General features: G+C 49.6%; 3 protein-coding genes across 11 annotated transcripts in view; 1 reads left to right on the top strand and 2 right to left on the bottom strand.

Moving 5' to 3' along the window:
- The window catches only part of lrrc8aa (leucine rich repeat containing 8 VRAC subunit Aa), a 17,115-nt gene extending 5,101 nt beyond the window's left edge, over positions 1-12,014 (bottom strand). The window contains exons 1-7 of one of the 3 annotated variants that reach the window (XM_081704628.1): positions 11,866-12,006; positions 11,469-11,574; positions 6,346-6,493; positions 5,543-6,097; positions 4,125-4,733; positions 3,550-3,882; positions 3,188-3,358 (exon numbers count right to left, since the gene is read on the bottom strand). In XM_081704628.1, the coding sequence (XP_081560754.1) occupies positions 3,188-3,358; positions 3,550-3,882; positions 4,125-4,733; positions 5,543-6,097; positions 6,346-6,483 (1,806 nt within the window). In that variant the 5' untranslated portion in view covers positions 6,484-6,493; positions 11,469-11,574; positions 11,866-12,006. Of the gene's footprint in view, positions 1-3,187; positions 3,359-3,549; positions 3,883-4,124; positions 4,734-5,542; positions 6,098-6,345; positions 6,494-9,392; positions 9,570-11,468; positions 11,575-11,865 lie in introns of those variants that run through there. The other 2 variants (XM_027027048.3, XM_081704629.1) reach the window with 2 other exon arrangements.
- A 2,156-nt stretch (positions 12,015-14,170) lies between these two features.
- On the top strand, positions 14,171-16,595 carry uck1 (uridine-cytidine kinase 1). The gene is given in 8 exon segments (XM_027027034.3): positions 14,171-14,569; positions 14,917-15,076; positions 15,158-15,254; positions 15,367-15,509; positions 15,662-15,674; positions 15,676-15,754; positions 16,003-16,051; positions 16,210-16,595. Coding segments are annotated over 8 exon segments (831 nt in total). The 5' UTR covers positions 14,171-14,479; the 3' UTR covers positions 16,410-16,595.
- Positions 16,596-17,573: 978 nt separating this feature from the next.
- The window catches only part of rapgef1b (Rap guanine nucleotide exchange factor (GEF) 1b), a 34,816-nt gene continuing 24,889 nt past the window's right edge, over positions 17,574-27,500 (bottom strand). For 6 of the 7 annotated variants that reach the window (XM_081704623.1, XM_081704621.1, XM_081704620.1 and 3 more), the window contains 15 exons: positions 27,305-27,463; positions 25,124-25,213; positions 24,676-24,764; positions 24,471-24,561; positions 23,927-24,002; positions 23,639-23,726; positions 22,924-23,013; positions 22,453-22,638; positions 22,140-22,224; positions 20,887-20,981; positions 20,377-20,455; positions 19,793-19,894; positions 19,558-19,655; positions 19,254-19,382; positions 17,574-18,790 (listed from right to left, as the gene is read on the bottom strand). In XM_081704623.1, the coding sequence (XP_081560749.1) occupies positions 18,640-18,790; positions 19,254-19,382; positions 19,558-19,655; positions 19,793-19,894; positions 20,377-20,455; positions 20,887-20,981; positions 22,140-22,224; positions 22,453-22,638; positions 22,924-23,013; positions 23,639-23,726; positions 23,927-24,002; positions 24,471-24,561; positions 24,676-24,764; positions 25,124-25,213; positions 27,305-27,463 (1,608 nt within the window). In that variant the 3' untranslated portion in view covers positions 17,574-18,639. The remainder of the gene's footprint in view (positions 18,791-19,253; positions 19,383-19,557; positions 19,656-19,792; positions 19,895-20,376; positions 20,456-20,886; positions 20,982-22,139; positions 22,225-22,452; positions 22,639-22,923; positions 23,014-23,638; positions 23,727-23,926; positions 24,003-24,470; positions 24,562-24,675; positions 24,765-25,123; positions 25,214-27,304; positions 27,464-27,500) is intronic. The other variant, XM_081704626.1, reaches the window with a different exon arrangement.

Genomic DNA, 27,500 nt, shown 5'->3' on the forward strand with positions numbered 1-27,500 from the left:
ATTATATGTCATCGCTATTAGCCCACTATTATATAAAATAAAAAATGATCAGCAATTACAAGGTGTTCACATGTTAGGTATGGAAAGATGGAAAATATCTGCGTACGCAGATGATGTGACGGCTTATGTCAAGAATCAAAATGAGTTTCATATAGTTAAGAGGCACTTTGAAATGTATGAAGTTGTGGCTGGAGCGAAATTAAATGAAAGTAAAAGTGAAGGGATATGGATAGGAGATGGGCAACCTGTACCAATAGATGTAGAAATAAAAAATGAAATTAAAATATTGGGTTTGATGGTAGTAAATGGTAGATGTAGCGAACGGAATTGGGAGAAGGAGTGTCAAATTAAACTAGAGTTGGGAAAATGGAGGGTGTCAAACTATAAGACTAGAATACAGGAGGTTAAGACCTTTGTTTTGTCGAAATAGTTGTTTTTGGCTACGGTTTTCCCTCCGGATGAGAAATGTACTAAGAGGCTGAATAAAATGTGTGTTCGTTGTATTTGGGGAAATAACAGAAGTAACAAAAAGGGAAATTATGTACAAGTCGAAAGACAACGGCGGATTAGGGGGAGTTGAGTTAGCTCAGAAATTAGAAAATGCCTTTTGCAAAAATGTAACGAAAGCTATATTTCGGAAAGCAATTTGGGTAGGAGATGTAAATCAGTGGAAAGAGAAGAGGCAAGTCAAGGAAACATGCTCCTTATTTTAAATTACTATATGGAGATTTTTTGTTTAAATATAGGCAGCTTAATATTGATTGGAATAAGTCCCCAAATAAAATGATATATAAAACAATACAAGACTGTGATTTTGGGGGAATAGTCAATTATAAGGGTCTGACAGTGACAGAATGTGAAACCTGTGTTAAAAATGTGCAGTCTAAAAGTATCTCGGAAAATGTTCGAGATACTGCATGGCTCATATCTGTTGGAAGACTGCCTGTACGATGTATTGTCAAATGGAGTTGTTTTGTTACAACAAAGGAATGTCCGATGTATAATTGCAAAGCTGATGAAATGATAGAACATTTATTACTGCAGTGCACAAGGACTATTGAAATTTGGGAGAAAATGGAAGGTATTGGGTTTAAATGGGGTCGTAACAGGAAAAAAGTATTATGTATGGAGTGTTTAATGAGAATTTGACTGAGAATGTGAAGGACTTTTGTTGGATGATTGTGTGATAAATTGGAAGATTTGGAAAACACGATGTAAGATGATTATTGAGCAATGTATAATACCTGCAGAAACTGTTTAAACAGATCGTGTGTGAGTTAAAAGGGTTGAAGACGATTGATAGAGTAAAAAAGACATTTCCCTGGGTTTTTTGGACATAGAAATGGATGATGTATAGCTAATTTACAGATGTAAATTGTATTTTTAATGTAGAGAGTGACGGTAGTCTGGGGCCTCCGGTGGATATTGTTTGTGAGGTTTTTGTGATGGAGTGTTTTGTATTAAATGGAATTTTCTTAGTCAATTTAAAAATGTAATAAAAGGAAAAATGTTTGAATGGGACACACACACACACACACACACACACACACACACACACACACACACACACACACACACACACACACACACACACACACACACACACACACACACACACACACACACACACACACACACACACACACACACACACGATGGTGACAGCCACTCGGTTTGGTGTCGCCCTCCACGCGGGGCACTTCCCTGGCATTGTGGAAGCTTTATGGAGGAGACGATCACACGCTTGCGTATCTCAGTGTCCTTCAGCCTGCCAAATCACTAGCTGGGAGCTTGTTGCCGTGATCTGGGGTCACACTAACCGTTTAACCGTTAACTGACAATAACCATGTAGTACTATCGGTTTTAAAAAGATACATATTTAGAACAAAACTAGTAAAAAAAAAAGGAATGAAAAGAAAAAAACAGACCACACGAGTCAACTAATGGGAGCCTGTCGACATGCATAAACACCCAAACATACGTTGATATAGAGCGGTACAGACACAGAGTCGTGCGGATATAGAGCGGTGCAGACACAGAGCCGTGCTGAGAGAGAGCGGTGCAGACACAGAGCCGTGCTGAGAGAGAGCGGTGCAGACACAGAGCCGTGCTGAGAGAGAGCGGTGCAGACACAGAGCCGTGCGGATATAGAGTGGTGCTGAGAGAGAGCGGTGCGGATATAGAGCGGTACAGACACAGAGCCGTGCGGATATAGAGCGGTGCAGATATAGAGCGCGGTGCAGATATAGAGCGGTGCAGATATAGAGCGGTGCAGATATAGAGCGGTGCAGATATAGAGCGGTGCAGATATAGAGCGGTGCAGATACAGAGCCGTGCGGTTATAGAGTGGTGCAGATATAGAGCGGTACAGATATAGAGCGGTACAGACACAGAGCCGTGCGGATATAGAGTGGTGCTGATAGAGAGCCGTGCGGATATAGAGTGGTGCTGATAGAGAGCGGTGCAGACACAGAACCGTGCGGATATAGAGTAGTGCGGATATAGAGCGGTACAGACACAGAGCCGTGCGGATATAGAGTGGTGCTGATATAGAGTGGTGCTGATATAGAGTGGTGCTGATAGAGAGCCGTGCGGATATAGAGTGGTGCGGATATAGAGCGGTACAGACACAGAGCCGTGCGGATATAGAGTGGTGCGGATATAGAGCGGTACAGACACAGAGCGGTGTGGATATAGAGCGGTACAGACAGTGCCGTATGGACACAGTGCCTTACTGATATAGAGCGGTACCGACAGTGCCGTACGGACACAGTGCCTTACTGATATAGAGCGGTACCGACACAGTGCCGTACTGCGAAGCATATCTTTGTTCACCATGTTAGGGAGAAGATGTGATGAGCGGGTTGGTGAAGGACACCTGGTCCCTCAGCATGGTGTGTGGCGAGCGTCTTCAGGAGCTACCACGCTGTAATGGAGCTTAAATAACACAAACCCTTCCAAACCGACCGACTGGCAGCTGTCAAAGCGAAGCTCTACTGGGATCTTTAGTGGGTCCCAGGCACGCGTCCATTCTAAAAGAGTGCATTAACCCTAACTAACCCCAGTTCACACCATCCATGAAGACATGCAAATGAGATGCCTCCAAGCAGCCAATCACAACCAGCATATCAACAGTGTGCTTTGCAGCAGGCGAGGGGGAATGGGTGGAGCCCAGGCGAGGGCCCACCTGCAGGTTGTGGAGGCTGAAGATGGAGTGGGGGATGCGCTCCAGGTCACAGCGGATCAGCTCTAGCTCCGTCAGGTTTACCATCTTCTTCAGGCTGTTCAGCACAATTAGCTTGGTGCCCTCGTTGTTGATGGAGAGCTTCTGGAGGTGCACGCCCACATCCGTCACCACCTGTGCGCACGCACACACACACACACACACACACACACACACACACACACACACACACACACACACACACACACACACACACACACACACACACACACACACACACACTCCTCAGCACTGTTGGACTGGGTGGTACACAACAAGGTACGTGAGGCTACCTGCGGCCTCTGCCCGCGGGCGGAGCGTCCTACCTGCGGCAACTTGGTGAGGTTGCTCTTCAAACGCAGCACTTTCAGCCTCTTGAGCTCACGCAGGCCGTCGATGACGATGTAGCGGTTGTTGTCGGCGCTCAGGTTGCCCGTCAGGTGGAGCTCGCTCAGGTTCTTCAGGCTGTAGATCCACAGCGGGATCTCCTTGATGTCGGTGAACTTGACATGCAGGGCTTTCAGGTGCTCACGCAGGAAGGCCAGCGCGGGCGCCTCGATCTTGGCGGGCGTGTGGTAGAGCCAGAGCTCGCGCAGGCTGGTGAGCTGTGCGATAATGGGGGGGATGGTCACGTCCGGAATCAGCTCCAGCTTCAGCACCTGCGTGTGCGTGCGAGAGAGAGAATTTAAGACTGAAATAACACAAGCCTGTCAGGGTTCTGTGGGCGGCCCGTTCCAGAAAACGTGGACTAGCACAAGCTGGCCAGATATGGCTGAGCATTAACGGTAAACCACACCCGATCTCCACCCACGGCTTGAGAACTGCCTTTGCACGGGTGCACCGTTTCCCAAAAAAAGGCCTCCACCCAAACATCCACCCACAAACACAGCACCCCACCCACCTCCAGCTCCAGCAGGTCGAACACCGTGTCCGGGATCCCGCTCAGCATGAAGAGGTGCAGCTCCTGCCGATCCTGCGCGTTGCGCGTCACGCGCTGGCGCAGCTTCTCCGGCGTCCACTCATTGTTCAGGTTGAGTTGGCGCAGCTTGTTTTCGCTCACCTCTGACAGGAAAACAGCGAAGCGCTTGGAGTACAGCGGGTCGTACTGGTCGATCATGTGCAGCATGAAGGCGAAGTCGTTGCGCACATCCGGGATGTCGCTGTAGCTGCTCTCCTCGCGGATCGACTCGAACGAGTAGTGCTTCAGGCGCCGGCCCAGCATCCAGCACAGCGTGTACATGCAGATGAGGCCGTACACCACCACCAGGGAGATGTAGAACCACGCCAGGATCCTGAAGAGCGTGGCCAGCGGGTGGGCGCAGTAGTACACGCGGTAGCCCGTCAGCCGCTGGATGTCCACGACGCACTTCACGTTGAAGGAGATGAACTGCGCGTAGTACGCCGTGTAGCAGATGATGACCGCGAACTTCACCACCTTGATGAAGGTCTGGCGGACATACAGACGGTACACGATGTCGCCCTCCTCCACGTGCACGCGGAACTTCTTCACCTGTTTGGGGGGGGGGGGGGTGCATTAGTCATGTGAGGGGAAGAAGAGCCTGGCTCCCTCCTCCAGTCTGCTTTTCACAGTCAACGTGAGTCATTGTTTTACAACCACACACACACACACACACACACACACACACACACACACACACAGGTTTTATTTATTCGCCACTCGACCGTTTTCTGAGTACCTTGCGGTTAAACATGAATGTAAATAGTTCAGTCGTTATACATTCCCGTCCTGGAGTAATGAGGCCCCCCGGGGGGCAGCCCTAACCGGTGCGAAGGCCCTCTCCCACAGTTAACGGTGAAGGAGGGACCAAGTCAGAGCAGAAGGGCTGGCGTGTTTTTAGGAGGGGTTCATGGCATGATTCCGCGGTGCAGAGTTTGGAAGCGGACACCGGTTCAGATCCAGCAGCTAAACTGGCCTAAGCAGGACGCGTCCGCAAGTCTGGACGGTGTCTCGGCCCAGTGAAACCGGATAACGCTTCCGTGAAAACAACCCGGAACATGAAAGACTAGTGAAGGGAAAAATATCCCGGTGAAAGGAAATGACCCTGCACAGAGCAGAGAGATGACCGTCCGACCGCAGGCTGAAATCTGACTACGGAGAAACGAGCCCCGAACCTTCCCACGTTACACCTCACCTGCTCTTGGACATTACAGGCCAACGGACTATTTCCACGGTAACCATGGTTAATCACATGGTTAATCGCGGCCTGGGCTTCCGCAGTTCGGCTGGGGCCAGTCTGGTCTACAGAGAAGCTCCATATGACAAACCTCCACCCCCCACTCCACCCCTGCTCCACCCACCTTCTCAAACAGCGCCTTGGCCTGTTCTCCTTCCTTCTTGTCCAGCACGCCGGTATCCGCACGGTCCACGATGCCCTGCTCCACGCGCGAGCGCGTCCTCTGCAGCATGGGCGTGCTGGCCTCCACGTCCTGCTCGCTCGCGCTGGATGCCTTCTTCCCCGCTGCGCCCTCTGCCTTGCCTGCTGCCGGCTTGGGGTCCGTCTCCTCGGCGACCGTCTCCGAGAGGGCGCGCGTGGTCCACGGTGAGTCGAAGCACTTGAGCAGGATGGAGACGAAGTGCTCCAGCTTAGAGCTGGTGCGCGGGAACTTGAACCAGAAGTTGCTGCAAGCCAGGAACACCAGGGTGTGCAGCAGCACCAGGTAAGGGAAGTACTTGGCAAACCAGTGCAGCTTGTCCTCGTAGCACACGGCATCCACGTAGTTGTACTGGTGGCGGTCCAACTCGTACTGGATGCCACGCGGCTCAGCCGGCAGGGCCGCGCTGCCGTTCAGCTGCTCACACTCCTCACCCACCACCCACTTGCAGGGCAGGCAGATCATCTTGTCCTGCGTGACCTGGACACAGAGGCACATGGCGCGTCAGCCGACGCCCGCTGTTTCCGGCGCGGTCGTTTGAGGGGTCGATAGCAAAGGAGGAGCCAGGAGGCAATGCTACGGTTGGCACAGAGGCAACCGGACACCACCGCAGAGAGAGAGAGAGAGAGAGAGAGAGAGAGAGAGAGAGAGAGAGAGAGAGAGAGAGAGAGAGAGAGAGAGAGAGAGAGAGAGAGAGAGAGAGAGAGAGAGAGAGAGAGAGAGCTCACCTGCAGCGTGCCCCCGAACACCGCGATCATCAGCATGACGATGGAGATGTAGTCGGTGAAAACATCCCACCATGGCTTCAGGATGCGGTACGCCGGCTGCGTGTCGGCGAAGTACCGCAACTCCGTTATGGGGATCATGATGGCTTACCTAAGACAGGCAGACAGAGACAGACAAGCTCAGTAAACAGGAAACTCGACATCAACATCCTGTGCAAGCTCAGGTCCAGTCCTGGACTCAACTGCAGTCTAGTAGCGCTACGTGCAGCACGCCAGCGTCATCCAGATACTCCGATGTTTGCATCATCTCTGAAACCGCAGGGAACACAAATCACAGCACCGGGTTCCTGTCAGACAGGATTTTAACGGTTGCTCTCCCCCACACACGCATACAGAGGCACTGCTAATCCTGCTAGATTAGCAATCCTGTTAGCAGGTGCAATGTGCCCCCCCACACACACACACACCTCAGATCAGAGGAACATTCCCGATCAAGAGTCTTCCCAAAGTGTGCATATTCAGTGGCGCTCTGTTCCACTTTGACCCGGAGTGTGTGTGTGATTCTGAGCAGTTTTACGAGCTCAGAGCTACCTCACTACACACAGCCCCATTCAGAGGGCTACAGGAAGCCGTAGCAAGGACCCAATTTAGCATTAACGGCCATGTTGGCAAGACTGAGGTTTCGGCCAATTAGAGCGTGTCAGTTCTGACCCCCCACTGTGCCACACACACACACACACACACACACACACACACACACACACACACACACACACACACACACACACACAGATGTTGTACTTGGGTTAACGCAACGGCCAGACCACGCAAAGCCGTTACACGCTCAGCCGATTCTGTCAGGTTGGCATGGCAACATCACCAGAGTTGCCAGGTTGGCAGAGCCAATTACATCCAGCTGCCTGCTGTCTGATTTATCCTGTAAGGAGTACAAGTGTGTGGTACATGCATCTCACACACACCCCCCCCAACATAGCAAGCGTCCCACCTTCCTCCCGGCCGGGGGGGCTTCCTTGCTGTTCTTTTCAGGTTTCCTGTTCTTTATGACTACATTGTGTAACCTGTGTGCATGCGCGCAAGTGTGAGTGTGCGTGCATGCGAGCGTTTATACTCAGGGGGGCCAGGGATGAGAGGCACACCCTAGACAGAATGCCGGCACCACGATGATCCCTACAGGACTGTCAATCGGCACATCCGTAATAACATCTCCCTCTCTCACACACACGCGCACACACTTCTAGTACCCCACAGTCCATGAGCCAGCGCTGATCGTAAATCCCAGACCTTGGTGGGGGGGATGAGCTAAAGGAATCCACGTCGAAGTTCCTCTCTCTTCAACGTGCTTTATTGGCATGACTAATACGTTTGTAGTGGCAAAACTACCTCCCCTACACTCACTCCCCCCTCTGAACGTACACACACACACACACACACACACACACACACACACACACACACGACATCTGATCTGGTTTGGGAGTGGTCATAAACCGCTTCACAGTCTGTTGTGAGAACATTTCTCTCACGCCCTCCTGCACCCTCACCTCTCGGCGTTCCAACTGTGGCCCCGCCCCGCCCTCCCGTTGTTGGGGGGGGTAGAGGCATAGAGTGGCAGCTCTGTTCCTCTGTGGGTGTGTCTGAGCTGCGCAGGGCCACGCCCACCAACGTCTCATCACGAATGCCTTCTCACTGCTGCTTTCATTACAGTGCACCGTAAACCCGTCTGTCTGATCCAGTCTCAACCAGCTTCCTGACCTCACGGTAACCAGTGGCGACAGACACACACACACACACACACAGACACACACACACACACACACACACACACAGACCCTCCACACAAACTTTTCCGTCAAACGTGGCGTCTCCGTGTGGTCCATTACACCTTCTGATCTCAGAACAGTTTCCCCCCCCCATGTAGACTTCTGACGAGCGAGGTCATGTTAATACGACCCTGCAGTTGCCCAGATTCAGCGGGGGAACGGTTACTGGTGGCATGGTAAACCACACTAAAAACACCCAATGGTCAGCATTACGGTTTCAAATTTGAATCATTAAAAGTGTGGTTAGTTACCACAGCCTGGAAAAAAAAATTAAAAACTGTCCAGCATCAAGCAGCATTATAACAGAGGCTGCACGCCCCCCGGGGCGGCATTTATCAGAGAGCGACGGCGCTCTGGAGAGCGCGGCCTCCAAAGTGTGGGCGCGAGACGTCAGGACGCTGGGAAACATCCCGTTTCCGTAATTTGGTAACGTTGTCTGTAAAAGGAAGAACCGTGGCACGCGGATATATTTCAGCGGACAGAAGAGGAGCGTTTGTAAAAGCGGAGGTAACGCAACACCGAGGTGAGGTGACCCAGCCGGCACGCAGGAAGGGGGAAGGTTCCGGAACGTTCCAAAAGCTCCACTTTCGAGGTTCGGAAGACCCGGCGTTACCATGACGACTGCAGTACAACGAGGCGCGGCAGCCACAGAGCACTAGTGCGGGATGACTGCAGGTTTGTGTGCATTTATGTTACACTGGCTTCTACGAGCTACGTTCACCCTCAAACATTTCTCAGTACGCGGTGACCTACAAATCTACATTGTGTCCTTTAAAACACAAAAATTACACAAATACTTTTTTCTGCACTACATCCAAACCTCGCCACAGGTGCCGCTGTGCCCGACGCCCCAATCGCGCTAGGACACACTAACTAAAGAAAACGACCCAGGTGTGTTTTGGTAAGGAGGTTTATCACTTCATAAATATTCATTTATGTATAGGGCCCAAATTATGCACTGCTCATTAGGCAGGGGGGTCTAATATGACAGAGCCTATGGATCATTATTTGGCAGGGGGTACACCCAGATCACCAGGAAGCATCATCCTACCAAAGATGCACACTCACAGGTTAAACCAAATACACCCCCCCCCCCCCATACATTCACTTATACACACACACGCAACCCACAAATACATTAACTTATGCACAAACTAAATACATTTGGTCCCAATAACAGGACCAGAATCCTGCAGACAGAAGCCTCACCAAGCTCAGTTCTCCCATTACTGTACTTCGGGTCCACACACACAGGCGGTTGTCTGTCCTCTCTCTAGTCTCCAGGGACACTTTGTTCTAACTGCTCCTACCTGCTGGTAGACACAACTGCAGTATCGCTATTTAAACGCACACACACACACACACACACACACAGACAGAGAGCACTGAAGAGCATAAAGAGAATACATTACCACACCCACACACAGACACACTGTAAGCACTGAACAGCACAAAGCTTAAGAGAATACATAACCACGCAAAGACGCTCACACACGCTAAGGGTTGAGTAAAAAAAGGTTCTACCCCCTCCTGCACTCTGTCCAGGTTATCATGTGATGTAATAATGCAACAATGACCATGAAAGGAAAAACAACACACACACACACACACACACACACACACACACACACTTCGCACCCGTGACACAGACAGACCTGTAGTAGTCAAACACACACACACACACACACACACACACACACACACACACACACACACACAGTCACGGGCGGACACATGACATGATGCAGGACAAGCGCAGAGAATACTGGACTGTGGGCGGGGCATACCAGGGGCAGGGGAGGGGCCTGGGAGGCACACCTCTGCCCCACCTGTGATCCACCCCATCACACCACCAGGGTCATTCGAGACCGGTGAGAACCGCAGGAAAAAGTAAAGCGTGTGTGCGCGCAGCGCCAAAGACATGAACAGCCGAGTTCTACATCCTTGTAGGGATTTCTATACATGTTTACATGTATGTGAGCATGAGAGAACACAAAATAAAAGCCCTATTAGTGAAACAGCCTTAACATTTTACGTTCATTTCCCCAGGCAAGCTATTTAAACACACAAGTGTGTCCAACTGCACGGCACGTGCGTGCGTGTTTTCAGGGTAACAAGTTCTCCGCTGCACATGGATTCCGTGGCTGGAGGTTACGGATGCCACTCTGGCGCAGAGCTCTGCTGGATCCGTGGCCAAGGTGGATTCCAGGAGCACGCTCCACTCTGTTCCGACACGCTCAGCGAACACGCATGGCCCTGCTGTTGTTGTGCTGCACGCGCACTGAGGATTACGCCACCATGGGATTCTACATGGCACTTCTCTGGCCCACCTGGAGTATGTGTGTGTGTGTGTGTGTGTGTGTGTGTGTGTGTGTGTGTGTGTGTGTGTGTGAGAAATGTGCACTGGACTGGACTGTAAAACGGCCCCTCAGAGGACCACGCGCACACGCCAAACCTCAGATAAGCCACTTCCTGTTTATGGCCTGACCTGAACGCTCCACCTAACGACAACGCTGAGGTCAGAGGAGACCAAAACAGAGGCGCTGACCTTACCCGACCCCGTCACCACTGACCTGGAGTCACACAAAACGCCGCGGAGGGTGGACGAGTCACGCGGCTGCTCCCTCCACGGGACAACGATCACACCACTCAGCTGCCGCCAGGCGCTATGCCCGCGCCTCCCACGGTTGGAGCGAGATGCCTACAGCCCTCACCATGATGATCCGGGGCTTGCCATCCAGTCGCATAGCGACAGATGCTACGACAACCGCACCAACCGTTACATTTACAAAGTTACCTACAGAGATATCAAACCCACGACAGGACTTTAACAAGAGAAGAATGTGTTTACTTTCTGAGTCACACGGTGACTCGTACCTGACTGTACAACAGGACAAATCACCAACATCAACATCTTCATCACTGAAGGGTCACAGTCCACACTACTGCGCTGCACCTGTCTCAAACCTTATTGGCCAGTTTGCAGCAGGTACAGCGCTAAATTGAAAACACTGAACGCATTGTTTTAAGATCAGCAAAGTCCTCCACAATCGTACAAAATCGTTTGTATAATCTTTTGCTTACTTTAAGTTAGGATTCCATGCAAAAATCACGACTCGTGTGAATTTGGGATACTGGCTCGCTGCATGGACGGTTTACAGAAGCGGACCGACAGCGACGCGCTCGCGGGCCTCACCGGCAGCTGCCTTAAACGAGACGGATCGATCTTAAAATCGTACATATCGGAACCGCCGATCATTACAACCCTCAGCCCCAACTGCTCACCCTCACGGCCGGGACACTGGTTTTCCCGTTTCTTCCCCGTTTCTCTCTGTCACGACGTCAACACTGCCGGGTGTACGACGAGAACACGTTACAGTGGATCCGTGGCCTGGAGGAGTTGAGACATCGGTGCGTAAAAAAGCACGAAATCACAGCCGGGCGGCACGGAAAAGAAAGGGCGCCGGGGCCGTTGGTCTCGTAGGCCGACTAACGGCACTCGGCCTCTCCAAACGCTTGGCACACCGACTCCGAAAACAAGCGCAAACACAGTTGGACACGCAGCCCGACGCGCTCGGGGAACAGCCGACGGTGGGTATGCGCTCGGTCCTCCGGGCCCGTTTAGACTGGACGCGATTAGCTGGCGCACACTTTTACGCCAGCGACCGGGGCCGGTACTCACCGGGTTCGTTACAGTGACGGCTTCTCTCTCCTGTCGCGCATAGCTGATGCATTTCTCGGACGATCCACGGCGCGGGGCAGCGCGCACTGGTGTGATAAGCCCGGAAAGTGCTCGGGAATGCGGTTAAAACACTCCCAGGAAGTTGCGTCACGGGCCAGTTCGCGGTGGGGACGGCCAATCCGCTCCACGCTGCGGCTGCGCAGGAAAAGCCTCACGGCGCGGCGGGGCCCGGGCGCAGGTGGCGGGCGACACCGTCCGTTTGCGTTAAAGGTCGTTGGAGGGGCTCTGCAACCCGAGTTTAAAGCTCTGCACTGACGATAGAAACTAGAAAGCGCAACAAGGAACTAAAATAACGCTGAACACGCAGCTCACACTTCCAAAACTGAGGCTTTGTTTCAACTCACAAACCAAACCAAAACATCTGAATGTTTTTTTTAAGTAAATTAAAGTAAAAAGGGTTTATTTTTAGTAGCTGAAATCATTTTAATACAATAGCTATTATTCCCAATGAATAAACTCTCTCTATATATAATGCATATAATGATATAATTATATATACTTTAATTATATAATTAGATATAAGTTAAATATAAGCATATGCATAGTTAGTAAGTGTGTTTACAAAGCAAAGGTGTAAGAGGCTATCTATAATAACACGCTGCGTTTGTCTTGTGTTGACGTTTCGGTACAGATCACGTCAAAGGGAACAGGACCGTCTGCAGCACGGGCGTGCTTAACGTTTTACGTCATTCTCGCGCGACTACAAAATACTCCATATGAGCTGCATGTTTACGTTTTCAGTACCCCGTCGCGGTTTCTTGGAGTACAGCTGCAGCGCGATGGCCTTCCCGAATATTTACCGGTTATGTTTAGATTTGTTTAGGCCGACAACGCCAGCACGCGCACTGCGATGTTTGTCGCTAGCCGCGCGCAGAGTCGCCGACGGGAGCACGGGTCCGCCGTGGCGCGCGCCGTGTTTTCGCCGGACCGGGAGTCTCTGCAGCGCGCGACCTGTGCGCCGGGCATTCGCAACGTCTGCGCGCGCTGGCGATGACGCGCTTGGCCAAGTCCAGTCCAGCCATTATCACCTGGTGTACACCTGCAAGGTGCGAGCGCGCCGGACCGGTTAAGGGCGTGCGTGCGGATGAAATGGGAGTATGTGAATATGTCGGTGTCTCTCTTTTTAGGTGTGCAGTACTCGCTCGATGAAGAGGATCTCCAAAATAGCCTATCACAAAGGAGTAGTGGTAGTAACCTGCCCGGGCTGTCGAAATCATCACGTAATTGCAGATAACCTGGGCTGGTTTTCCGATCTGGAGGGAAAGAGGTGCGTGTATCTTAAGTATTGGTAATATGTAATATTTTAGTCATTAGTAATTTTCTTTGGTAAGAGTCTCTTGTTCTGAGGGTCACACAGAATCTGCTCTATACAATGTTCTTCCTCTCTAATCTAAAAGTGACCAAAACTAATTTAACTTAACCGTGACTAAACTCACCATCATCATCTGTTGTAGCTCAAATCTGCTTTAATAAACTCCAGGTTATTTAAATATGAGGAATGGCTTGATCATAGTACACCTGCTTACTTTGAGTCCACAGATTAAGATTAAGTATGAACCAGTACCCGGTTTCCTATAATTTTTAGAAAGCCGCTATAAATAACTAAGAGGGATTATTGCTTCAGAATATTTTTATTTTTCTGTGATGCTCTTGGGTAACAAGACCCAACTGCATCTATAAGCATTTGTCATAACTGTGTGTGTTCTGTAGCTAAGTACAGTTGTTGTTGTTGTTGTTGTTATTTGTAGAAACATAGAGGAAATCCTAGCAGCCAAGGGGGAGACCGTGAAGAGAATCAAGGACGATGCTGCCATAGAGATTGTTGCTGAAGAGACAATTAAAGCAGGGTTGCAGAACAGAGAGGATGTACCGCTAGTTGCGCCTCAGTCAGACCGCTCTGAAAAAACGTGACCGCTTGCATGGCATTCTGAAATATCCCTTTTCTTTGTCTGAATGGATACTGTAATGTCTTTCATTGTTTGGGAACAATTTGCCTGTGAATTGTATTAAATACATTTCAGATTACAATAGTTTTTTTTAAAAGTCAATGATGTTTGTTTTTGTGCCCGCATAAACACCCCGACGTGTTCCTTCTACGTCGACGGAAACACGATTTTGTGGCGCGCCTTGTTTAACGTTACGCCATGCGTTTATCGCCACACCTGGCGCCCTCTGGTGCTGTGGAGGCTGCACTGCATTCATACAGCTCGGTCTCTTATTGACGGTCCTCGGTAGCGTCATGTCCTTTCTGCAGTGAACAAAAACCCCGAACTCTGTCGAGTTAAAGACGATTTTTGGCACGTTTGCCCTGTGCGATGTTCACCGCGCCGCTGGCCGCGCTGGGGCGATGGAGTCTGCGCAGTCCATTTGGAGTGACGCAACCCCCACCAACACAGAATGGCTGCGGCTCACGCAGGTCGCTAGTCGCTCGTCCGCGGTCTGCCAGGCGATCGCCGTCCCCCCCCCCCGGCTTTAAAAGGGACTTCATGCCGAGAGCAGGTTACTGACTAACGAGAAGACGCCTAACGTCGCGCAGCCGTAGCACTGCGGCGCCATGACCTCGGCCGGGCCGTTTGGTGAAGTGGAGCGGCCGCGACACCATCCGTTCCTGATCGGCGTGAGCGGAGGAACCGCCAGTGGTAAAGTAAGCTTGCTAAAATGGCTCGCTGGCGCCTTCGGCGAACGTGAGGCCTTTTATTAAACGTAAGGAGCCAGCCGCAATGAGAAGGCGCATTTGGGCTGTGCGCATTTGCGATCTTTTTAAAAACGCCAATAACTATGTTGGCTGTCTAGGCACGCCGATAGACTAATTTTGGGTGACTTGACAGAAGTGATCCGATACGCACTGGCGTGCAGCGTAGCTACATAATGAAAGACTTTGCACGCCATCTTAACGAAGTGCGCGTGAAATGGCACGCGGGTTATTTCCTTAAGCTCGTCCGAGCTGCGTTGTCTCGTAAACGGGTGACTGGATTGCAGTTGATCTCCCAGTCCACAGTGTGCGCCAAGATCATGGAGCTCCTGGGCCAGAACAAGGTGGATCACCGCCAGAGGAAGGTGGCCATCGTCAGCCAGGACTGCTTCTACCGCGTGCTCACCCCGGAGCAGAAAACCAAAGCTCTCAAGGGACAGTACAACTTCGACCACCCAGGTAACCGAGAACATGTCACGGAACTGGTCGGCGTCCAAAGTTGCGCAAGGTTTTTTAACGGTTTTTGTTTTTACCTCGCAGACGCGTTTGACACGGAGCTGATGTGTCAAACCCTGAAGGACATCGTGGAGGGGAGAGTTGTGGAGGTGCCCACGTATGACTTTGTCACTCATTCCAGGTGTGATTAAACCCATACTGACGAATAAGCCTAAAACAAACCGCAATTAAAGCACCAGCTGATAACGCTTGTGTGTGTGTGTGTGTGTGTGTGTGTGTGTGTGTGTGTGAAGGTTGCAGGAGAAGATTCGTGTATATCCTGCCGATGTCGTTTTGTTTGAAGGGATTCTGGTGTTTTACACGCAGGAGGTCAGAGATATGTTCCACATGAAACTCTTTGTGGATACAGACTCAGATGTACGCCTTTCACGCAGAGGTGTGTACACACACACAGTGCAGTGGTACAATGTCTGTTCACTTAGGTCACTACCAGGTAACACATTAGGTTGTAACACTGTAACTACGACGTAAAAGTTACAACCTGCATGTGGAATACGTTCGTCTCTGTTCCATGCTTGTGCGTCACAGTCCTGAGAGACATGGAGAGGTCGCGACCTGGAGCAGATCCTTACTCAGTACACCACCTTTGTTAAACCTGCCTTTGAGGAATTCTGCCTACCAGTGAGACACACCCACACATTCCTCACACTCTCTGAGACGCACGAGTGTACTCACCTGTATCACACACAAACCCAAATGTATTAGACAATAAAGATCTATTTGACTTGATTTGAGAAGCTTAAAATGCATGAATGTTGTACACTTAAAATCAAAGTTGATTTGATGTTGGCATCTTACCCGTTTATAAAACCTGACAGACTTTCACTCACTCTTTCCGTCACACACGCCACCACGCCCCCCGACCTCAGACTAAGAAGTACGCAGACGTGATTATTCCACGTGGTGTAGACAACATGGGTGAGTCCCCCCCCCCCCAGAATCCATTATCCACTATGCAACAAACTACTGATTTATTGTCTGTCTTCCTTTCCACATTTTCGCTGTGTCCTCACCCCCCCGTCTCTGTGCCTCTTTCCGTCCTGTTGTTTTTCCGCATTCCCGCCTTCCTGCGCCAGTGGCGATCAACCTGATCGTGCAGCACATCCAGGACATCCTGAACGGCGACATCTGCAAGTGGCAGAGGGGTGCCGTCGATGGACACGACCCTGGGCGGAGCTTAAACAGAGGCGTGGCCGAGCAGGGGGAGATGGCTGCTGGAGGAATGGTCACTACCACAAAGCGCCCCCTGCTGGAACCGAGCACACGGCCACACTAGCGTGGGTGGGGTTAAAACGTTTCGTGTGCTTCCCGAGACGCACGCGCTCACACACACACACGCACGCACACACCTGAAAACCAAGTTATTTTATCAAGATGGACCTTTAGTCTGTTTGTCATACCAAATCAAAACATGAATCGGAACTGAAGCCAACGTTAATAAATGCAAACAGGATGTGATTTATGTTGTTGTCCGTTTAAGTGATGTCCAGGGGTCTTGTTTCTACATTGATTGAATGGTATGTGCTTAACTAGGGCCAGTACTTTTTGGTCCAGTCTGAGCTTCAATCAGAGGAACATACTGCATAAACTGTTCTCTGATCAGCACATACAAGCAACAGTGACCTGAGCTTGACCCTACTGCACCCCGAGAGATCTGTAATGAGGGCCCTAAAGGCTGATCTGCTGTCTGGCGGCATGCAGTGGGAACTAATTTGTAGGTCATCTTTTTGAGTCCAGTGGGCGTGACGGGGGCGGAGCTTGTAGTAGAAGGCAGGCCAGTCCTGGACAGTAAGACGCTCACAGCACAGCAGCTATCCTCGGCAGCGGGTCCTGCCTGATGAATGCTGTTGCATGGAGTCCTAACCAACTACAACATGAACTTAACTTTCAGAGTAAATTGACTTTTTTCTTACCAACCTATACCACCAACTATGTAAACATTTGCCTTAAAGCATGTTTCTGTGATAACATTAACGTAACTGAATTTGCTATATTAAATATTTAAGATTATTGATGTCTTAATCTAAATAATTTGATCTAGATTGTTTTCTACTGTTAAATATGTATTTGTCTCATGTTTCACCTGTAAAGTGGTTCTTGTTCATTGCTTTTCCAGTTTGAAAACTGGTAAAAAGTTCCTCCACATTCTCCTGTCAAGCCTTTAACGATACTGAACATTACCACACACTTACTAAACGTTTTTTGTTTTTTACAGCAGAAATTCATTACAATTCACACTGCTCATATTGATTAATTACTGCAGACAGAGAGAATGCCGTGATCAGACAGAGAGAATGAGTTTGTCTGCATAGCTCTCGTTCCTTGGCCTTTCACCTTGAGTCCTGCAGGCAGCAGCTGTATTTCTGACAGAACCATCCGTTAAATCTCACTGCAGACTGGTATCCCCTGCAGGGAGCAACTGTGCACTTGCACATGCATATACTAGAAAGGTCATTTTTTATTGGTGGATGAAAGCTTACTGTGATGAGGATAACAGCAAAGGTCCCAGGGGTCAGTGAACAGGAAAATTCCACATACACACACGCACGAGCCATTTCGGTTTCTCTCAACAAGGTAATTCACAAACATTCTTGATTGCGCGCGCACACACACGCTCTCTCACACACACTTATGGAGATCACAGCATCAGTCCTAGTGTTTTTGCTTTTTTAGTGCATAAATTGTTTGGTTTGAAATAGAAAAAAAAACCTTTTCTCCTAGTAATTGCTGACTGTATATGCAGAGAGACGCACCAGACCTGTACAACTTCATACACTTAATATCATACACGATATATCATACACAACCTCAGGGGAAAAAACAAACAAAAAAAAAAACACCCAAGCTGTCACTCAAAATGTGTTGCCTGGCAACACTGAGTCACCCCACCCTCTATGACATCACAGTCTGTTCTGGAACACTGAAGCCACTGAGATGGGGTAAACAGTCGTGGAGGAGATACCGCGCAACATGAGCACGAGCATACATATACACATACACACACACTGTGGGTGTCCTCTCACACTTTCTCTCTCTCACACACACACCTGAATCCAGTTTAAGGGCTTGGCCTCACTTGTGTTCAGAGTCTATTCCACACAGTACTTTGTCTTTTAAGGAGTGGAGCAGGGGCCATGAACCTGGACTGCGACGCCCACGTGGGTTGTCCTCAGTGGGTCAGGGAGTGTTCGCCCACTTCCCAGACTCTGAGTGTGTTCTCATCACTGATGCAGTCTCAGTGACTCAGATCCAACAAGCTCTCCCAGATCTCAAGTCTCTCTCTCACACACACACACACACAGTCCCATTTTGACTCTGCCATACACATGTACAGATATACAGGTTAAGTCTGCCACTGTGTGCGGGTGTCTGTTTTTATTATCCTGCCCACACACTTGTCCAAAACTCTGCCCCTACGAAGTCTCCTTTCCCCTCAGATGGCTCCTCGCCCTGAAGTCATGGCTGAACTGCCATGTTCCTGCAGCTGGTCTGGGAGGAGGTCCTGTTTAGCTCTTCTCCTCGCGCTCTGTCCTGCGCCGTGTGATGTTTCGGGGTTTAATCTTCAGGGAGAGCTCCCACAGCGCCTCCTCTGCCAGGTGGTCGCTGAAGTCGTTGAAGAAGGAGACAATGTCATCGTTCCGTCTCAGCTCGTAGTGTCTAGCAGAGAACCCAGAGGAACAGAAGCAGACGATCGCTTCAAGAATTAATTGCATGAGTTATTACCTAAAATCATTATTCACTAAATAACAAACACTGCCCTACATAAGCAACTGGTCCTGAGAACTGGGTTCATAAACATTGCCCTGCAGGTGTGTTGGACTGGGTTCATAGTAACTCACACTTAGGCTAAGGCTGACATCCTAATGGCTGAGAGGCTAATGCCCTAATAGCCAAGTGGCACTCACACATGGGCTAAGGCTAATGTGCTAATGGCTGAGAGGCACTCACACATGGGCTAAGGCTCACGCGCTAATGGCTGAGAGGCACTCACACGTGGGCTAAGGCTCACGCGCTAACGGCTGAGAGGCACTCACACGTGGGCTAAGGCTAATGAGCTAACGGCTGAGAGGCACTCACACGTGGGCTAAGGCTAATGAGCTAACGGCTGAGAGGCACTCACACTTGCTGGAAGCGTCTCATACTGTCCAGGATGTTGAACTGTTGCCAGCGCTTGGAGAAGTTCACCTTCCTGTCAATCAGGTCGGGGTTCCCCAGGTGAACAAATGTCAGGTCCTGCAGGATCAGACCACTGAGAGAGAGAGAAAGAGAAAGACAAAATGACAGCACACCTATACGTGCAACTGAAACGTCCACGTTTGTTGTAAATGATAAATGGTGGAAATTGGGGTGCTGAATCTGAAATGTATTAGCGCACACTCACTCACTCACCCCCCCCACACACTCCCACTCACACCTCCACTCACAGGTAAGGGATGCACGGCGGCTCCACCTCAGCCAGTGCGGCTCTGTAAGCTCGGAACGAGGATGAGCTGTCGATCAGTGTGCAGTACTCCTCTAATCCCTGAGAGAGGGAGAAAGATAGAGGGAGAGACGGAGAGAGAGATAGATGCTCGCTCATTTACCACGCCTTATTTCAAACATCTCAAACATATCTGTCAATGAAACATCATTTAATTCCAAGTGGGCAGTTCTGCTGACCTCAGAGGTCTGCTTTTGCCACTCGAGCCTCCTGATTGGTGCAGAGTCTAGAGCCGACAAAATGGCTAAATATGAGTTGAAATTGTTCAGCTTCCGCAGGTGCTGTGAAGAAAGACATGTAAAAGGAGTCATTTGATTCTCACTGGTGGGAGGAAGCAGAGCCTTTGACAGATGACTCCTAGAACAACATCCACCCCTGCTAATGCTAAACTAAACTGTTCATATGTTTTCTGCTAATGCTAAGCTAAACTGTTCATCTTTTCTGCTAATGCTAAACTAAACTGTTCATGTTTCCTGCTAATGCTAAACGTCATATGTTTTCCGCTAATGCTAAACTAAACTGTTCATGTTTTCTGCTAATGCTAAACTAAACTGTTCATGTTTTCTGCTAATCCTAAACTAAACTGTTCATGTTCGTAGCCCAACTGATTCTTCTTTAGTATGTTGTTTACTATCTTCTGTAGTAAGTTGGGCCGATGTGATGACTTTTGCAAGGTTTTGATGACTTTAAGGTCTTCAAGGACACACTTAAAAAAAAACCTAACAAAATAAAGTATTAAAACTTTGTTTGGGTATTTTCTTACCTTCATGATCTTGATGAATTTGAGCAGCAGTTTCTCTCTGTCCTGAGCTTTCTCCTGCTGTATGATTATAGAGCGCACCCTAGTGGACATGGAGACACAGCAGGAAACCGTCACAGTACTGAACATTCCTGGGTGTAGGGAGGAAATGTAGTGTATAGGGCCTAGGGTGCAAGTGTAGTGTAATAGGGTGTAGTGAGATGTACATAGGCAAAGGCTTTATATATTATGTAAGGTGTGTGTGTGTGTGTACACGTGTACACACACACACAGAGAGAGAGAGATTACAGTGCTAGATCAGTGTGTAGTGTATATTATGTAGTATCTAGTGTGTAATATGTAGTAGTAGCTCAGGGGTTAAGGTACTTCACTTGTAATCAGATTGTTGCTGGTTCAAGTCCCACCACTGTTTTTGGGCCCCTGAGCAAGACCCTTAACCCTCAATTGCTCAAGTTGTACTCAGTCTTGTAAATGTAGTGTGTAATATGTATACGTGGTATGTTGGTACACTACCAGTAGCTCATGTTGTTAAAGTGTTCTGTAAACTGGGTCAGATTTGGGCTCTTTTCTTCATTCTGTTCTTTCGCCCACAGAAGCACCTCTGGAATCTGAACGTGGGGAGGCAGAGCACAGAAGAGGTCATGTCAGTACTGTGTTCTCAGAATAGCAAAAAAAACTCTACACACACAAACTACACACACACACACACACACACAACCACAGACAAAACACCATGAACGCGCACACTCCTATCCCTGAACGCGCGCACACCACACACACACACACACACACAACCACAGACACAACACCATGAACGCGCACACTCCTACCCCTGAACGCACGCACACCACACACAACCAGACACAACACCATGAACGTGCGCACACAACACACACACACACCCACACCCTGCATGCTCGCACACACACACACACACACACACACACACAACCCCATGAACGCACACACTCCTACCCCTGAACGCGCGCACACCACACACACAACCACAGACACAACACCATGAACGTGCGCACACAACACACACACACAACCACAGACACAACACCATGAACGTGCGCACACAACACACACACACACCCTGCATGCTCGCACACACACACACACACACACACAACCCCATGAACGCACACTCCTACCCCTGAACGCGCGCACACCACACACACACACAACCACAGACACAACACCATGAACGCGCGCACTCCTATCCCTGAACGCGCGCACACCACACACACACACACACACACACACACACACACAACCACAGACACAACAACATGAACGCGCACACTCCTACCCCTGAACGCACGCACACCACACACACACACAACCAGACACAACACCATGAACGTGCGCACACAACACACACACACACCCTGCATGCTCGCACACACACACACAACCCCATGAACGCACACACTCCTACCCCTGAACGCGCGCACACCACACACACACACACACAACCAGACAACACCATGAACGCGCACACTCCTACCCCTGAACGCGCGCACACCACACACACACACACACAACCACAGACACAACACCATGAAAGCGCACACTCCTACCCCTGAACGCGCGCACACCACACACACACACAACCACAGACACAACACCATAAACGCGCACATAACACACACACACCCCTGCATGCTCGCACACACACAACCACATGAATGCACACACACCCACTCTTGAAAGCTCACACACACAACACACACACGCACTGAGTGTTCTAGTGCACATACCTCTATCTTGTAAAAGAGCCCAGCGTCCAGAAGTGTGAGCTGATCTGCAATCTCATGACTGCGGAAATCATGCAGCGTGCCTGGTCTGGGGAAGAGAGAGGGATTCACACACACACACAAGCTGATGCATGACCTCCCAGACATCAGTGATTGGCCAGATGCTGAAATTGACAGGTGAGAGAGTAAGCCACGCCTCCCCCCGAAAAGCACGGCCACATCAGGGAACAAACTCAATCTCCAGATGAAAGGGCAAACAATGTTCTGTTGTGTGTGTGTTTCTACCTTGTGTGTGCATGAGTGTGTGTCTGCGTACCTTGCAGACACCCCTCGTGCGGCGAGCGGTCTGAGGATGTGTGTGTGTCTCAGGAGTCTCTTCTGTTCCACTTTATCCAGAATGTTCTTGCGGAGAACACGAGCAAGACTCAGCTCTCCGCTACATACCAGCTGGAAAACCAGGTCCATTAGCTTCCGCAGGATGTCCTCCGTCAGCTCCACCAGACTGCCCCCCACACGCACACAGACGCGCGTGGTGAAACCCAGAGTATTGTGATAATTATCAGCATTGCTGAATTGGTGTGTGAGCGATTTGTATACGCTAATATACATCTGTCTGTAAAGTGTCCTTGACTATGAGAAAGGTGCGCTCTCTCTCTCTCTCTCTCTCTATCTCATATATATATATATATATATATATATATATATATATATATATATAATATAATATAAAAGTCCTCTTTTATATTTAAATTAGAAACTATTTTATATAAAATATAAGTCCTCTTACCAGAGCTCGTCCACCACCCGCACCAGCACGAAGAAAGTGTTCTTACTGACACGCTTCTTAAACGTGTCGGGACTGTGGCAGAAGTGTGTGTATGTGCACCGGAGTTAAAGAAAAAACACACATGCTAGCACACACGCGTGCACACACACACACAGACACACGCGCGCCAGGATGTGAAAATTATTCCAATGGCACATTTTATCACTCGTGTTTAAACACGAACAGGACCTCTGTTAGAGACCAAAGTTGTAAACGGGACACACACTTTGATCTGTGCAATGGGACGGCGCTCTCAGGATAAACGGGCCACTTCCATGGAATCGCGCAGCGCGTTTTCAAGAGCCAATCAGAACGCATTAATCACGTCCAACTACTGCTTGTTACGGAAATAAATCCAATTTTGTCTGAAAACCAAAATGCAATAAACACAATAATGACAACCACCATAAAAACGCAATAATGTTCATATACCCTCGTCGCTGTTGTAGCAATAGTGTGGACTGCACAAGTGCTCAGATATTTGCTATGATATCAGATATTTACTGTATCTCACTGCATCCACACACTGGAAACACATCTCAGCTTCACCTGCTTTCAGTAACAGTAATAAACAACCTATCATGGTATGACAACCGTGAATCCTCATAACCATGAACTGGGTATACTGCCACAACCCAAACACACACACACACACCCACTCCGACAAAGTAAAGGATATCTGTAGTGTAGTTTTTTGATAAGGTCTTCAGGGGTCATGAAGGTTCTGTATGTGGTCAGAAAAGCCTCACAGTATAATACCAGATCTGAAACACACACACAGTTTAAAAACAAACTAAACAAAATGTCCACAAAAATACAAAACCAAGCCTTTCTAAACACACCCGCACACACAAAACGAGTAAACTCTCTCCATCTCAGCCAGACGCGAACAGCCGTACGAGTACAGTGGTGTGGCGGCAGACAAATAGCCGTCAGATGATTGTTAATCTGTGGTGTTGATCACCTTTGCGATCCGTTTCAGTAGCGTGGACTAAGAGAATATCACTGGAGCCTGCTCTGACATCTGGTCCATCATCCCCCTATCAGAGAGAGAGAGAGAGACAGACATTACTGCAGAACAGTGAAGTCTGGTCCAATGAGCCAGCCCCCAACCATAATGCACCAGAGTGTGTGTGTGTGTGTGTGTGTGTGTGTGTGTGTGTGTGTCTGCTTGACTGACATCTGCTTCAGCAGCAAAACTGTAAATGCCACACACACAACTGCAGTCACAGCACACACTGAATGCAGATTCAGACTCTACTGAGGTGCATCAACAAATAGTGGCCACTGGAGGGCACCAGAGGGCGACACTGTGCTGAGAGAGACATGAGACACATATGAGACACATATGCGCTGTTTATGAGGCCTTCTTTATATGACGTCTTACGTCATGCTATAAAGCACCACAGTCCATTAACGGGAGTCTACATCTTTTGTGTGTGTCGTAACACACTTCTAAAGACCTGAACCTCTGCTTTAAGTCATAACACACTTCTAAAGACCCGAACCTCTGCTTTGAGAGTGATGCGATTCATGATCTCTTTGTGATCCACAAGGGAGAGCTCATCGATGTCCTCTTGCATGTCTGTTAACTTCACCCTGAAACAAACACACACACACAAAAATATATATAACTCAAGTCTGTTAACATCACCCTGAAATGCACATACACACAGTTCCCGAAGGCCTTTCTGATCAAAGCTGTATCCATACCTTTCTTTGGGCAATGCTTCCTTGCTATTGGACGTGGGGATGTGTGGGGCAGGATCCACAAGCACATCGTCACAGTGTGTGGGCGTGTCCTAAAGAAACAGAAGGACTGGAAGATGAATATACTCACACACACACACACACACACACACACACACACACACACACACACACACACACACACACATACACACACACACACACCAAAATCCTGGTTACACCCCCCCCCCCACGCACCGCAAATGTATCAATAAATATGGCTTAACATGCACATAATTCACATATAGACATACACACTCCACCCTTGCATGCAGACTGTGTACACACACACCCAATCAGGCAGACAGACACACCCACACCTGCAGGCAGACAGACACACCCACACCTGCAGGCAGACAGACAGACAGACACACCTACCTACCCACCCACACCCACACACACACAAACTCACAGAGTGGTGGGTGGTGTCCCCGTTGGCCTGTGAAGCAGAGTACAGGTTCACATATTCCCCCTCTCCAGTTTCATCGTTAGCACTCTCACTCTACAGGGAGAGAAAAGGGACACACACACACACACACACACACACACACACACACACACACAATCCACGTATGATTACAACTCCCAGATGACAATAACGCGTACAGGACCCCAGTTGCTCTCTGATGGAGCTGTATTGTCAGAGCGTCACTACACATCCGGCCAGCAGGTGGCGCGGAATAGCCTAATGTGTGTGTGTGTGTGTTTACTGCAAACGTGAACGTATCGTCACACTGGATGGGCTCAAAGGGAGAACTTAATGCACCAGCCATCCAGCTGTCTGACACGCTCCCGAGCTCCACAGCTGCACTGGCACTGATCAGCCCTGCCAGCTCGGAGCTCCATGAGTGGTTGGAAAGGGCACAAAGGAATCGGCAGGAATGGATTAGAATGAGAAAAAGGTTCTAGAATTAAGTCCAGCTGGTTGCCATGACTCCCTGTCTGCAGCCGGCCCGCTTTGCCCCTCACATCACGAGTGCACCGCTGACCTCGCCGACCGGACACCCTCTGACACGTGGTGCCGGTCGTCGGGTCTCTCGGCCCGCTGGGGAAATCTGGCTGAGCACGCGACAGGAAGTCAAGAGCAGATATTGTGTTACCGCAGACAACTACTTCAGAAGAGCTACTGTGATGCATATCGTGTATCGCGATATTGTCTTCAAATATTACAATATTATAGCTCTGCCGTATCACCCAGCCCCCTAAGGTCGGAGTCCCCGATTTAAACCCTAACAATGACATTTTTCGTGAATGCTTTGGAAACCCCTGGCCACAAACAGCAGAGATGTCACAAAGGAACTTCAAACCGAATGCCAGCTGTAGGGCAGACCTAGCAAAGTGTGTGTGTGCGTGTGTGTGTGTGTGTGTGTGTGTGTGCACACGTGTGTGTGTTAGATTGGAGAGATTTTACAGTCAGTGGATAGGGACACACCAACCTGCAGTGACTCGTCCAGCGCGGCAAGGAGAACATTCCAGCCTGGCCCACACACACACACACACACACACACACACACACTCACTCACTCACTCACTCACTCACACTCACACACACTCACACACACACTCGCGCGCACACACACACACGCGCACGCGCGCGCACATGCACACACTCGCACGCGCGCGCACACGCACACACACACACTTTAGGAGAGCAGGAAGCATCCCCCTGTTTCATTCCGTCTGAGGAATTCCGGAATGTGAACATTCCACGGAGACCCAAGGGAAGGATCGAACAGAGAGAAAGAGAAAGAGAGAGGCAAGCTCCATCCATATGGTTCTCTCTCTCTCTCTCTCTCTCTCTCTCTCTCTCTCTCCCTCCCTCCCTCTCCCTCTAACCTGGCGATCTTCCTTCCTATAGAAAGACAACATATGTTCAAGTACTCAAGCACTGTTCCTGCATATGCAGCTCTCCTTTTCTCTTACACACACACACACACACACACACACAGTTCTTTCATTGAAAACTACACCAGTGGGGGCATGGCCAAAGCCATGTGCCCCGCCCCTTGATACCACCCGTTGCTCCTACTCCAGCAGTGCCGTGATCAGCCCACTTCCTTTATCAATGGTTCCAGGAGTACCATTGAACAGGACAGAGGAAAGCTTAACTTTCTCCCAGTCAAACCGATTCAACCAACGCAAACGCAACATTTAAAGAATGACCACCGCACATCAGTTCATCAAGCAAAAAATAGAATTCTGAGAAGATGAATGTGTGTGTGTGTGTGTGTGTGTGTGTGTGTGTGTGTACGTGCATGTTTACATTTCAGCAAATTGGACTTTTGTGGAATTGAAACTTCAGAGGGGTGAAATGAAAAGAGAAGTGGAAAAGTACCATGAAGTGAACGCAGCAACACACCAGAGGCCACAACACCAGACGAGCGCACAACAGAACCACAGACCTCCAGAACCACACACCCCCAGAACCACACACCCCTCCAGAACTACACACACCCCCAGAACTACACACACCTCTAAAACCAAACACTTCCAGAAACACACTCCTCCAGAACCACACACCCCCAGAACCAAGCCCGGCCTCAGGCTGGCACTGGAAGATGCCGCGGGAGCACCCCGACTGGTCATCACTCACCGTGGGTGTGGTCAGAGAGGCGTGGCCACTAAGGAAGGCGTTAGACACAGATAGGCTGAGGCCAAGAGCAGACTCCGCCTCCTCTGGTATCCCAGCGGAAGGAGGGAGAAGAGAAAGCGAGGAGGAGGACGAGGAAGAGGGAGAGGAAGAGTGAGATGCCTAGAGGGACAGAGAGTGAAGGAGAGCAGGAAGAACA

The sequence above is a fragment of the Electrophorus electricus genome, chromosome 21 (genome assembly GCF_041902795.1).
Source record: "Electrophorus electricus isolate QZ-2024a chromosome 21, ASM4190279v1, whole genome shotgun sequence".
Lineage (NCBI taxonomy): Eukaryota > Metazoa > Chordata > Actinopteri > Gymnotiformes > Gymnotidae > Electrophorus > Electrophorus electricus.